The following is a 13,039-nucleotide window of genomic DNA, read 5'->3' on the forward strand; positions in this document are numbered from 1 at the left end:
ATACATTAGCTTTTGACATATATCCAATGCATGATTATATAAGCTTTTAAAATACTTACATATATACTTCAATCGTTACATTTGATACAACAGAAAGTCATGGGCGAAATTAACACATAATTAATAATTTTAATTAGTGATTATGAGTTATAATATGAGGGCGAGGCCAACCTGGGATGCCAAGGACTACGCAACATAAAAAAACAGCTTCGCCAACTCAGAAGCCTCCACATGAATCTGATCATGACGTTTATACTATGCAGCCTCGCTGTAATAATATATACACAAAATGTTAAAAGCTAATTCATTTCAATTTTAAAGAAGAAAAAAAGAAGCAGAAAAAGAAAGAGCTTCTTTCCAAATAGGCCCCTTCACCTTCCAATCACTTAAGTTCTCCAGCTTTTGCAAGGCCTGCACTGGCCCCCTTCCACATAAATAAATACAAGTTAGTCTGCTACAACATTTTGCAATAATATTAGATTATTACACCCAATTATTTATTTGCCTTGGAACAAATGTTGGAACAACCACACAGCCTCTAAGCTTTCCCTATAAACCAATTCCCTCTCGCTCCCCACTCATAAAGTGGTGCTTTCTTTCTCATTCTTCCTAGCTAAGTAGCTGTCTTGGTTTTTTTTTTTTTATAAATATGGGAGGATGTGCAACGAAGCCTAAGGTGTCAAAGGAGAAGGAGGTAGCCGGCGAGGCGCCAGTGCCGGCTCCGGAGACGGCCAAGGAAGAAGCAGTCGTGGTCGAGTCGAAGGAGAAGGAGGTAGTAATGATTGGTGATGAAGCTGAGAAGAAGATAGAAGGTGATGATACAATCAAGGAGATCGTTGATGATGAAGATAAACGCAAGTCTCTCAGCAATTTGTTCCAGGTGAAAACTTAGTTAATTAAACATAAATTATTATGCCTTCAACTTTTCATGATCACTGTTCTTGTTGATTAATGCTGATTTATATCTTTTGATAACTAATTAGTATCAAGCACAGTAGTCTCTTGTCAAAATTAAAAGATGAATTTTATTTTATTTTGGTTACAAAAGATGAAAAATATTTCGATCAACTTGTTTTCCTTTTCTTCTATTTTTGACAGAAAAGTTGAACAGGTTTATACCATATAATTTCATTCAGAGTGTATAATTGTACTGAATTATTCAGAGATCTGGTCAAGCAGTTTGTTCTTGCAAAGGTGAAATTGGTCTCTGTATATATATATATGATCAAATTCATTTCATGCTTGCTTGGTTTCATTGAGTTTTCTCTGTGCAAGATTTATTTAATTTCTCGACGATATACCTCTGATTTTAAATGGAAAAGTTTGTACGATGCCCCACTTTCTTTGCACAGTCTAAGGGGAAAACAAGATTTTTTCTTAAAAATAACCGAATTTTCCTAGATCAGTACAATCATTTTGTTTTGGATACAAGATCAATACGATCATTTGTATTCGTACCCCTTTCATTTAGTAACCATATATAGTTATTTTTTGGTAAGTTATTCAAAATTGGTTTTTACTAAAATTTGACCTTGATTTACCAAACAAAAAAAAGATCATAGCCCTTACTATCAGCACAACAAGAACGTATATGTAGTGAACTAGTGATTATGATTCATCTACGTACATGAACCGGGATTATGATTGTAGGAAATTAGTCTCACTAATTGTGCAGATACGTTGATGTCTTTTTTGTGTGGACATAAACGTTAAGGTCATCCACTTAAAAACGACTCATCTTGTACCCTTCTTCTGTTGATTAGTTCAGAGGCCATGCCTACCTAATGAGAAATGTTCTCTGGAATATTTAATTGCATAACCCTATATAGTTATATATCCTAACCTGGTCCATGTCGTTATGCTTGTCTAATGTCCCGTCGGCATTACGGGCTTTCCATCAGTTTCTCAGATATTCTACACTGAAATGTAGCTTTCTCTGTGCAAGATTTGTTTTCTGAAACTGTTCTTGTTTGGTTTGAAATAAACAATGACACGTAGATCACGTAATTTTGATTGCTTCGTCGAAGCCTGCAGTAATCAGTATATATTGTATCTTTAGATTCCATGACATCTTCCTCTCACGACAAAAGTTTCAGACCACCCCACCATCACTTTGATTGTTTCCCTCAACTGTTTGTTTGTTTTCATGTTTCCATCGAAAAATTTCATGTAATTAAATTCGTCTGTAATCTTCGAACATTTTGTTTTCACAAATCTGGTGATCTGGACCATCACCACTCGAGTGAGCCGAGTCCTCGCCAAGCTCGCCTACCTCCTATAAGTCTATAACAAAGTATCGAGCCCTTATATTATATTTACAGCAAACATCTCATCTCCATTGTGTCCATCTTCAGCTATTTAGGATTAGTTTAGTAATGTTGCGATTTTTAGAAGAAAAAAACAATTGTTGTTGTGTTATGACTATAATCAATTGTAAAATAAAACAATTTCGTGTTATCATATTTAGTCTAAAACTACTGTCATGTCATAAAATATTTATTTTTTGTGTTTTTTTATGACATTAAATTCTAAATACAACCATGAGTTGCTTCTAAAAGTTGACGTGACCTATAAGAGAGATTTTAAATACACACCTTAAATCTCTTAATACACACTCATACTTAATACACCACCTATTTCAATTATTATTATAATATTTTTACTAAATACACCATATAAAAAACCTAGAATACCATTGAATTTAAAAAAATCACAAAATACGTCATTATTTAGATATACAAGACTATTTTTTACTGTGATTAGTATATTAATATATATACATATATATATATATATATATTAACATCTTATAGATGTTCATATCGATTTTTGTTTGTTCTTACGAATCATTATAGATTGCAATTGTTTTTTTTTTAAATTCTTTAACCATAAAAATGATAAACAACATGAATAATATATATATAAGAGAAAGCGATGAATTGATTGTTTGAAGAAGATGAATATTTATTTGTTAAGAATGTATGAAGATGAAATTTAATGAATGATGAAAAATTATAATTTTTTTTATGAATTACCTTGTTTGAGACTCTAAAAATATAAATGAACTTTTTCAGTGAAAATTAAGGAACGAAATGATTGTTTTAATCTTCCAAACTTCCAACAAACTTCCAATGCATGGTTACCTCGTCGGGGGTGGGTGTGCATTATGGCGTGTGACAACTATATATATATACATCGCCCATTTACTATTTTCTCTTCTTCATTTTTGGGTAAATTTTCTATTTTCTCTAGAGACTTGCGTTTTTGATGTACATGACTTCTAAAACCTTCTAGGTTGAATGTACACTTTGAGTACGCAATGAAAACGACTGTAGATGATAGTTGATTAGTCGTGGTTGGACTTTGAACGTGCATGGCCACCATATGTTCTGAGTATAGACCATTCAATCTATGGAGGACTATCGATCTGTACTAGTTGTTGGGAGCAATTGATTCCCTTGAATTCATCCAAATGGTTTGGTCTTGAGGGTCCCATGAAAATGTTCGGTTGGTTAGTCCTGATGATGGTTGAAGTATATAAATCTTCATTTATATCGATCAATAGTTTCCTTCTGTTTCCCGTAATCTCACGAGTACTGTATATATACGCTAAACCACAATTTAGACATGCATTCGTTCTCTAACCTTTCGTAAATTTCTGAAACTAATCGGCAGAGTGAAGAAGGGAAGGACTTGACAGACAGAGAGAAGACAACAGAAGTATCTGAAACTGAAAAGCCCTTAGCCCCTGAAATTGTTGTTTTGGATGCTCCGAAGACAGTTGAGTCATCTGAGATAGTTGTTGAAGCTGCACCAGCAGAGACAGAGACAGAATCCAAAGAAGCTTCAGAGGTAAAAATCACCGAAGAAGTGGATGAAAAGATCACAGAAGTGAAGGTAATTGCTGAAGAGAACTTTGCAGAAGGAAATTCCGAAGGGCAAAAAGAGACTGAAGCAGCGAAGGAAGAATGTGTTGCAGAAGAAAAACCCAAGAAAGCAGTATGAGAGGAAGGTTGCCCTATCTGCTTATTAGCTACATTATTGTAAGGAAGGTTGCCCTAGCTATCTTTAAATTTGAGAAGATTTGGTTTTTGCCTGCAGTTTCCTTAAGTTTCTTTGAGTTTATCATTGAGTTTTCACTTATCTTGTGTTTATTAATTTCTTTGCTACACTCTGTGTGTGGACATATGGACATTTTAGATTGAATATACAGGGTATAGATTATTTCCTAATGCTTTGACTGAACTATTTTGTTTTCTTAGTACTATCGAGTTTTTAAAGAGGAAATTTCTTTAATCAAAGAAAGGCATGAAAATTATAGAGGTGGGGCTATTGCCAGCTTACTGTCTACTCAGTTTACCATAAATTTTATATTCTACACTGAAATTTTCAATTTTAACCTTAAAGAAATTAAAAAAAAATTCATTGCTGCAATCTTGCATATCTAACGATCTAACTCTAACCTAATCAAATCTTTTAAATATACTGTAGCAACTTTTCCAAATTCAAGATTCGACATTAGAATTAAATGATCAGTTTTATAATTTTGCCCAGAATCCAGATTGTATGTAGCCATTGAAAAGGTAAATTAGTATTGTGTACGTACATAGAGATCTATCATATCAAAATACTAGACAATCAAGTTGATATTGATAGGAGCTTCTATTCATACATCTCAAAATGACACTTAAACTTCTATCTTTTTCCTCAATAGTTTTGACTTAGTCAATGCATATAAAAGTATCAAAAAATATATAACAATAAAAATACAAAAAATAAAGTAATTCTTTAACTTATCTATTTTAAATACAAATATAGATAATTATCTTTTATATTTATTGCTAGAAAATCTCAAAATGGGATATTAAATTGCATAACATGATTTAATTGATTACTTTCTTTTTTGATAAACATCATTAGTCAAAAAATTCAATGTAGATGATTAACATCAAATCGAATGTAGATTATTTAATGGATCAACTATATAACTATGTAGAATTTCTAACTTCGATTTGAGCTAAAGAACAAGACTTGTTCATTAGATATTAGAATATTTCATATACATTGATATTACTTCTTGGTGAGTTACATATATGTCAATGAATGAAAAAATAGTTTACCAATTTGAATTTATTATGAATTTAGAAAACGAGTGGAAGAATGAATTAATTCGAGAAGATGGTTTGTGTGATTATTATGCATTTTTCAAGTTGTATATAATAAATGAATTTGAAAATAGAGTATGAAAGAAATTAATAGATAGTATTCTGATTTGATATATCAAATTAGATTATGGGTATTTTAGGAAATCTATAGAGGTCTAAATAACATTTTAGGTATATGTAAAAGTAAAATTGAGATTCACTGAGTAAGGAGATCTAAATACCGTTTTTAGAGGTATGAATAGAAGCTCCCTATTGATATTCGTAATTGATTGGAATAATAAGCATAGATAATTAAGAGGTTTTGCATGTAATGACCTGGAAAACCAAGAACTAAGAAGAACGAAGAAAACAAGGCTGCAAAACAATGACGGGTGATGTTGATTCTCTTCAATTTTATTTTCTTCTAATTGTTGTCAATTTACAAAAAATCAATTAAAATAGTATAATCAGAATTTTTTTTTTGTTGTAGGGTGAACTAAGCAGATTGTAGAGTAGTAATAGCCGTACCCAAATTGTAGTACAAAAGAAGAAGCTCATTTTACATGTACGAAATAATGACCGGAAATTAGAAAGACCTAACCAATCACGATTACAGAAATTTAGTGATAAATAGGGATCCAGTGGTATATCACTATATCCCACCCAATAAAATCTATTGAGTACGTTTATGGCATGATTTTCAAAAGCATCCACAACTTGATATACTATCTTCACTAAAATATGGGATGATTAATGGAAATGCAGTTGTGAGATAGGATGCAAGGAATTTCTCCACTTTATGCTGACTAGCTCGCCAAGGTACGTACGTACTAAAGATGAAGATGTCCGTATTGGGGAAAGTTAAGCACAATCTCAGATTCACTTCTAACCAAATATGTTTCCATTCTCTCACCCAAGCCAATTCAATAGCGCTTGAATGACACTCATCATCACTTCAACAGCAACCGAGCTCTACATCTCTAAATTTGAGCAGAAACCACGTACCAACAAGAACACATTACCTTTATAATCCGAAACACCAAACCATGACCAGCCTTCACCAGTTCACCGAGCTACTCTTCCGAGCCCCATGCCATCAGTATCAAGCTGAATTGAAACAACCATAAGGGGGAGGCTGCCTATTAACCTCAATGGCGGATTTACGGTATCGATCTCTCCAATCCTCCACGGTATACTGTATATAGTTAAAAATATTCCAAAAATCATAGCTTACATCTTCATTGATGTATACATCGATCATTAATAATGTCACTAATCGATATGAATTCAAGAACATGATGTTACATATTACGCTACAGAAACAAAGTCGTCCTTTGTTTCTTTTAGCTTTGAGGAGTCTTTGACAACTTCAGCTCCTGAGCAACTCTCGTTAACTATACTTTGCTCTCTGCTCTTTGCCCATAAAACACTGTACAACCCTCCAACCAATAAGAGCCCACCTAAGATACTGCAAACAAAAATAGAAACGATGCATGGTTACCAAAACAGCAGTGAATACATTTCCAAATGAATATTTACGTAGTTAAGCAATCAATTAAACATTGTCACAACCATATACCTTCCCAGGCTAATGATTTCTCCCAGGAGAAGTGCAGACGCAAAGAGCGTGATGACCAACGCCAATGGCGTGGACATAGCCAAGAAAACTGGATCCTTCTTCTCGATCACCCATGCTTGCAAATGGTAAGTAATGCCGGTCACCACAATTCCCTGCGACGCGAGCCACATTGAGATGACCAATTAAAGGCTAGTACTAATCTATCAACATGAGGAAAATATTGTGGCTTTTCAAGCTAGGGTTCTTACGCAGTAAGCTACAGCAACGAGTTTGAGATTCCATCCAAGCTTCCATTGGTACGGGTTTCTCTCAACAGCGATGGCAATGACAAACGCCTGGATTGAACTTAGGAAGCATTGTAGAGTAGTAAAAAGAAGCTTTGAAGGGTAGCCTTTCATGACTCGTCCCTAAATCATCTCCAAGGAAAAACTCAATTAAATTTTACACATGAAACCAGCCCCTATATATTTCCCTAGCATATGTATTTGATAGTACATACATGAAATTATTCTTGACCCATATAAATAATATCTTGACAAAAAATAATCAAAAATAAAAACTCTTTTAGGGGTAAGGCTATGGTGTGTTGATCGATCTATCTCACACAATTTTTTTATCACTTGGAGGACGTAATCTACCACTATGAACACATTTCATTAAGACTTGAGTACTTGATCATGTGGTCATAATATAAATTAACGACTTTAAAGACTCACGTTATCACTTTGAGGTCTATATATAATCACTAATTTGAGAACTATATATGTTTACAACTTTAGGATAATTGGGCGGATGTCGATCATGCATAACACACTGTAGAAGTCTTCATCTTTTATAATGCAACAAACTAATCAATTAAACATTTTTTTAACATATAAGGTACTAGAGCTATCTTCTGGTAGTTGGTACAATTAGGTGATGAAGGACTTCGGCCCTCGGTTTAACTAATTTTTAGCTAAACAGTCTTCAAATGATGATTTAAATCGATTGAAACTACATAGTTATGTTCATGATCCTACGAAGTGAGATAAAAATGATAAACGAGACAATTTGATTCCGTAATCCCGTCCATTTTGACATAGAACCAAGTATTATCGATCAGTACGTAAAAGAGTTATGAAGAAGCATGTCACCTGCAAAACAAGCCACAAGCCCCAGAAGGTGTTGGACAGCAGCATGAGGAAGCAACCCTTTATCCATGTCTTGCCAGAAGAAATATGGCTTTCATGTTCTTGGATATTATGGTGATGGAAAAGATTATGATGCCCCAGGAGATTGAAATGGGGGCCTTTGTATACGGCAAGGGTCACCGCCCCTGCCATGCAGAATAGTACCCCTACAAGCTTAGCCAAACCTGAGGTTGTCCTTAGCGTCAACACCTCCATCCTATAAGGAAATATTGCGACATAACTATATAGTTCGGAAGAAAAAAAAATGAATCGAAGCAAGTTACACTAAGTAGAAGTCCTGGTTGTCATTAATTGAACTTGTTACATTCGAATCCTCGGGTGAAATACATCTATATATATCCCAATATTATACACACGCACATATATATAGCGAGATCGAGAGCGGACGTCCGTAGTGCACTAAAAGTGTGGAAGGTGCTGGCTGTATTCCCCCCTCCCAGCGCTCATGTTTATGCTGGCCAGAGCACCATTGCCGGCTCACGGCGATTAAAATCTGCAAATTTCTAGAAAATTCAAGTTTATGAGAAATTTCTAGATTTCGGCCGCTGTGGGCAGGCGATAGAGCTCTGGTTGGCACAGACATGAGCGCTGGAAGAGGGAAGCACGGCTGACACCATCCACGTTGTTGTTGCACGTCGCTAGTAGCCGGAATCGCGGACGTCCGCTCTCAATCCTCTCTGTGTGTCTATATATATATATATATATATATATATGTATATGCATGTGCATGAGTGGATTTTTCTTTTCTTCCTTAGCAGTGATATAAGACCTCACAAATTTAGGCCTTGGCCTTAATTCTATGTGTCAAGTATAATCAAATAAACACATCATATCATTTCTAAACTATACAACATCGTTGTTAAGTAAAAGACCATTAAGTCCTTTCAAATCTAATAGTTATTATTTTATTTTAAAAATATCTAATGGTTATAATATGTTCTTTACATTTGACTTCGTTTTTCCCTTAATTAAATTTGATTACTTAATGATAGATTCTTACCTCTTTAGTTATAAGGATCTCATGAATTTAATTAATATCTTAATATTTTTTTTTCATATTTAGATTTTTTGACTTTCTTTAATTTACTAGTTAGTGTAACTGTGCAAGCAAATAAAACTTTTCAAAAATAAAATTAAATTTTAATATGAATTTTTTTTATAATTACACAATATATTTATTACAAATTATATGTTTTATAGATGATTTATATATAGGGCCCTTATATATTTATATGTGTGTGTATTCATATGTATCCAAAATATGCATTAAAAATATTTTTAACCATCTTTTTTTTTCTTTTTGGGAGTTTATTTGGTTTTTTTTTTGTAATTGAAGAAAACGTTGAAGAACAAATATTTGAGAAAAATATATTGAGGAAAAAATAGAACTCAAATGTATAGAATAAAATATAGTTTTTAGATATTTTTAAAAATAATAATAACACTTAAATTTGAAAAGGATTTGATGGTCTTTCTACTTAACAATTATATTGCATAAATTTAGAAAGGATATAATGTGTCTATGTAACTAGGCTTGACACATATGATTAAAGCCTTTGAGGCCTAAATTTTTAAGGCCAACAATCATTTTCATTCCTTTAAATTTTCTTGTCTCCCAATACCGCGGCTTCTTCCCATGTAGTTACCAATCTTTATGGTATGATTTCGGGTATCAATCAGCCTAATTTTGTTGATAACATTCTCTTTAATTTGTCGTATTTATTTCGAAACACAAAGCGTTTACGTATTTGAAGCTTTAGTGCCTACTTACTAAGCACTGCTAAGGCGCTACCAGATTTGGTGCCACATAATCGTGCCATGTAAGTAATTAAAATAGTCATAAAATATAATTTTTAATTAAAATAATAATCTTATCCTTGTTTAATATTTATTCATCATGATTATTAAATTAAGAAATATTTTCGTTTAATAAAAAAAAGAAAATATTTCATAGACATAATTTGGATACCATATTTAGTAAATAGAAATTAAACTCCAGACGATTTAATTACTTTATTACATTTATTCAAAATTTATTTTACCATATTTGTTCAAAAAATTATCTTACAAGTAATGAAAATTGAGATTATAATCTTATGACAATTTATTAGATTTTATGAGATAGGTGAGGTAACAAATTATTTTTTCAATGTATTTTAATTTATGAAAAATCTCTAACAAAATTATTTAGGACGAAATAGTTTTATTTTAAAACATTTTTCACACAAACACATCTATATTTTTCATTGATGAAATAATTTTATTTTGAAAAATATGTTTTACGCATGCGCGCGCGCACACACACACACATATATATATATATATATATATATACACACACAAATATATAAAAAATTACATTTTGAAAGCATTATCGTCCTGAAAAAATAAAAATAAATGATAAAGTAAAAAATATATATTTTTATAATAATCTGGAGTCGTTGGATTAATATAGATATGATTGTTTTTCTATTTAAAAATGATATTTTTTAATTATTTTAATTATTTACTCATGTGACAAGATTATATGACATGTCACATATGATTGTAGCAATTTGGCGTATATTATGGCACTAAAATATTTTCCTTAAACATATATACGTATACTAATTAACATTGTCTCGTGAATGCATCCTATACTTCTGATCGAAGGTACGTAAGCTGATTTCATCTTCTCACTGCTGGCTAGCTAGGCTCACTTCCTTTCCTAAAGTTCCAACTAAATCCTAAACCATAAGTTAGAACTAAATCGTAAAATTATCCACCAATTAGTACCCTTGGATATACAATTATACATGTGTGTCTATGGGCTTGATATAATCAACAATGCAGATCGCACGGATTTGAACTGAGGAGAAGGTTTTGGAAAACTTTATATTCATAGCTAGTACCTGAGCAGAAGTGCCATGAAGAAAGTTATAACTGGAAGAGTATTTGTAATTGCAGCAGCCAAAGTCGCTGAGGTATAAACAAGGGCAACGCCGTAAACGTCCAAGCTTAAAGTAACCCTGAACTCAGCACAAACATAATTTATAACCTCATGAAATACAAGCAAAAACAGCAACATAAACATATATAGTATACTATATTCTAATAATTAAATTTGGAGTAGCATATATGTTATGTATATATACGTACTCCGTATTTAGTGCTGTTTTCCGATCCATTGCGTATAGTTTTCACATGTACGTACTTAGCTCTAGGGTGTGATTTTGGCGGCAGCTTGTTAATTTTGCTTAAATATAACTGACGATCAGCCAAAAAACAAAATTAGAATCATTTCATACATGCATAAGAGATTCGACCTCCATCACTATATAGTATATACATATGAGGGCATGACATGTAAAATAAATTTGAACCAAGTGGCCTCTTTCGATCTGTGTTTCGATTTCAGGGACTATCCAGCTAGCTAGCTAGAAGCAGGTCTGCAACTTTCTTCACTAGCTAGCTAGAGTTTGGGATCCACTGTTCAGACAGGTTAATTAGTTATATACATCTAAACAACTCTAAATCAGAAGAGGCATAATTAATTAGTAGGAAGAAATGGAAGCTTGCGTAGTGCGGATCGATCGGAAGTACGTACCCGAAAAATGATAGAAGAAAAATCTTGCAGAAAGTCATGAAAGACAGTGGTGGCGCAGTTTTCCTATCATATGCAGATGAAGGTCCTCCTCAGAAGTAATCGATCATTCTAATTATTACAAATAATAAAAAGGATTATTAGAGTTTAGTAATTACCATTCAAGCGAAAGAGCAAGAGGAACTAAAAAGAGAGTTGCAGTAGCCTGTCTATAAAACACAAACACAAAAGTGTTCATGCCGCCATTGAATGCAGCCTTGGAGAGCAAGAACATGGCTGCATATATTGTTTGAATCAGAACGACCACCAAGTAAGGCTTCCTGCTGCTGCTTCTTCCTGCTTCCATTCTTGACCAGTTTGGTGATGCTATACCTAAACTTACACTTTCTGATCACAAAACCAAAGCCTTTATATAAGAGGATGAAACTTAATTGGTAGGTTAGTCTTCCATTTGATCAAGTTTAAGGTATCTTAATCATATACCGTTCCTTATAGTAGTAGTGAAAGACAAAATATTATATAGGAATATGATGACTAGCTAGTCCTATATTACTAATTATGAGGCAAGCTAGGAGGGGATAGTACGTGCTGAGGTCCTATAAATGGTTTCTAAACTTTATTAAGCAATTCAACAATACATGGCTTCATATTTATAGAGAACGGATATCATGTGCAGACGTCTGCACCGTGCGGATTTGCCCGTTCCGGTAAAGCGCAACAAATGGTGTCAACTGTGCTCCCTCCTCCCAGTGCTCATGTATGTGTCAGCCGGAGCTCAAACGCCGGTCAAAATTTGCAAATTCCCAGAAACTTGAAATTTTATAAATTTCAAGATTCTAGCCGCCGTGGGCCGGTACATATATGTGTGCTAGGAGGGGTGAGTGAGGCGGGCACCATCTGCGCCGTAGTTATGCGTCGCCGGTCAGCGAATCACCAAATTCGCACATGATAAATATATATATATATATATATATATATATACACAAGTCATTTTAGGTGCAAACGTCCGCACCGTGCCGGCAAACGGTGCCCGAAATCTTGAAATTTTAGGTAGATTTCGAGAATTTGCATATTACGACCGCTGTGGGCCGGTGTTTGAGCTCCGGCCGGCACAGACAAGAGCACCGAGAGGGGGAAGCACGGCCAGCACCATTTGCACCGTCGTTCGAGTCGCTGATCGCTGGAATGGGTGAATCTACACGGGGTAAACATTTGTACGGTGCAGACATCTGCACCTGATAAATATATATATACAGTCTTTATCCAGAGTGAAGCTTCACTCTGAAATTACACAGTGAAGTTCCAATTTTGGCACACTTTTCGGTCAAAAATTTTCATTGTCAGTAATTCAATATTTAGGTATGTTATTCAAGATCATCTCTACAAAGTTTCACCTAATTTGACAATTGTTTGAGTTTTCAAAATTGAGATTTACACGAACGGTTCACGTTGAACAGTTTTAATTCATTCATTGATTTAATCTAATTTCAATACCTTAACGATGTCTGAATTAGATGAAATTTTGCATAGATGATCTTGAATA

General features: G+C 33.6%; 2 protein-coding genes across 2 annotated transcripts; one reads left to right on the forward strand and one right to left on the reverse strand.

Annotated features, from left to right (window-relative positions):
- The first annotated feature begins 522 nt into the window (after positions 1 to 522).
- LOC126792980 (uncharacterized) lies at positions 523 to 4,239 on the forward strand. Its single transcript, XM_050519509.1, has 2 exons — positions 523 to 880; positions 3,676 to 4,239. Exons 1-2 carry the CDS (start codon positions 650 to 652, stop codon positions 4,003 to 4,005), a joined length of 561 nt encoding a protein of 186 aa, XP_050375466.1. The 5' UTR covers positions 523 to 649; the 3' UTR covers positions 4,006 to 4,239.
- Positions 4,240 to 5,720: 1,481 nt separating this feature from the next.
- LOC126782746 (WAT1-related protein At5g64700) lies at positions 5,721 to 12,071 on the reverse strand. The gene is made up of 7 exons (XM_050508060.1): positions 11,655 to 12,071; positions 11,500 to 11,562; positions 10,805 to 10,921; positions 7,857 to 8,109; positions 6,972 to 7,130; positions 6,724 to 6,875; positions 5,721 to 6,612 (listed from the first exon to the last, which is right to left on the reverse strand). The coding sequence occupies exons 1-7, from the start codon at positions 11,840 to 11,842 to the stop codon at positions 6,453 to 6,455; spliced, it is 1,092 nt and encodes a 363-aa protein (XP_050364017.1). The 5' UTR covers positions 11,843 to 12,071; the 3' UTR covers positions 5,721 to 6,452.
- Positions 12,072 to 13,039: the final 968 nt, after the last annotated feature.

This window comes from Argentina anserina, chromosome 1 (genome assembly GCF_933775445.1).
Source record: "Argentina anserina chromosome 1, drPotAnse1.1, whole genome shotgun sequence".
In the NCBI taxonomy this organism is placed as follows: domain Eukaryota; kingdom Viridiplantae; phylum Streptophyta; class Magnoliopsida; order Rosales; family Rosaceae; genus Argentina; species Argentina anserina.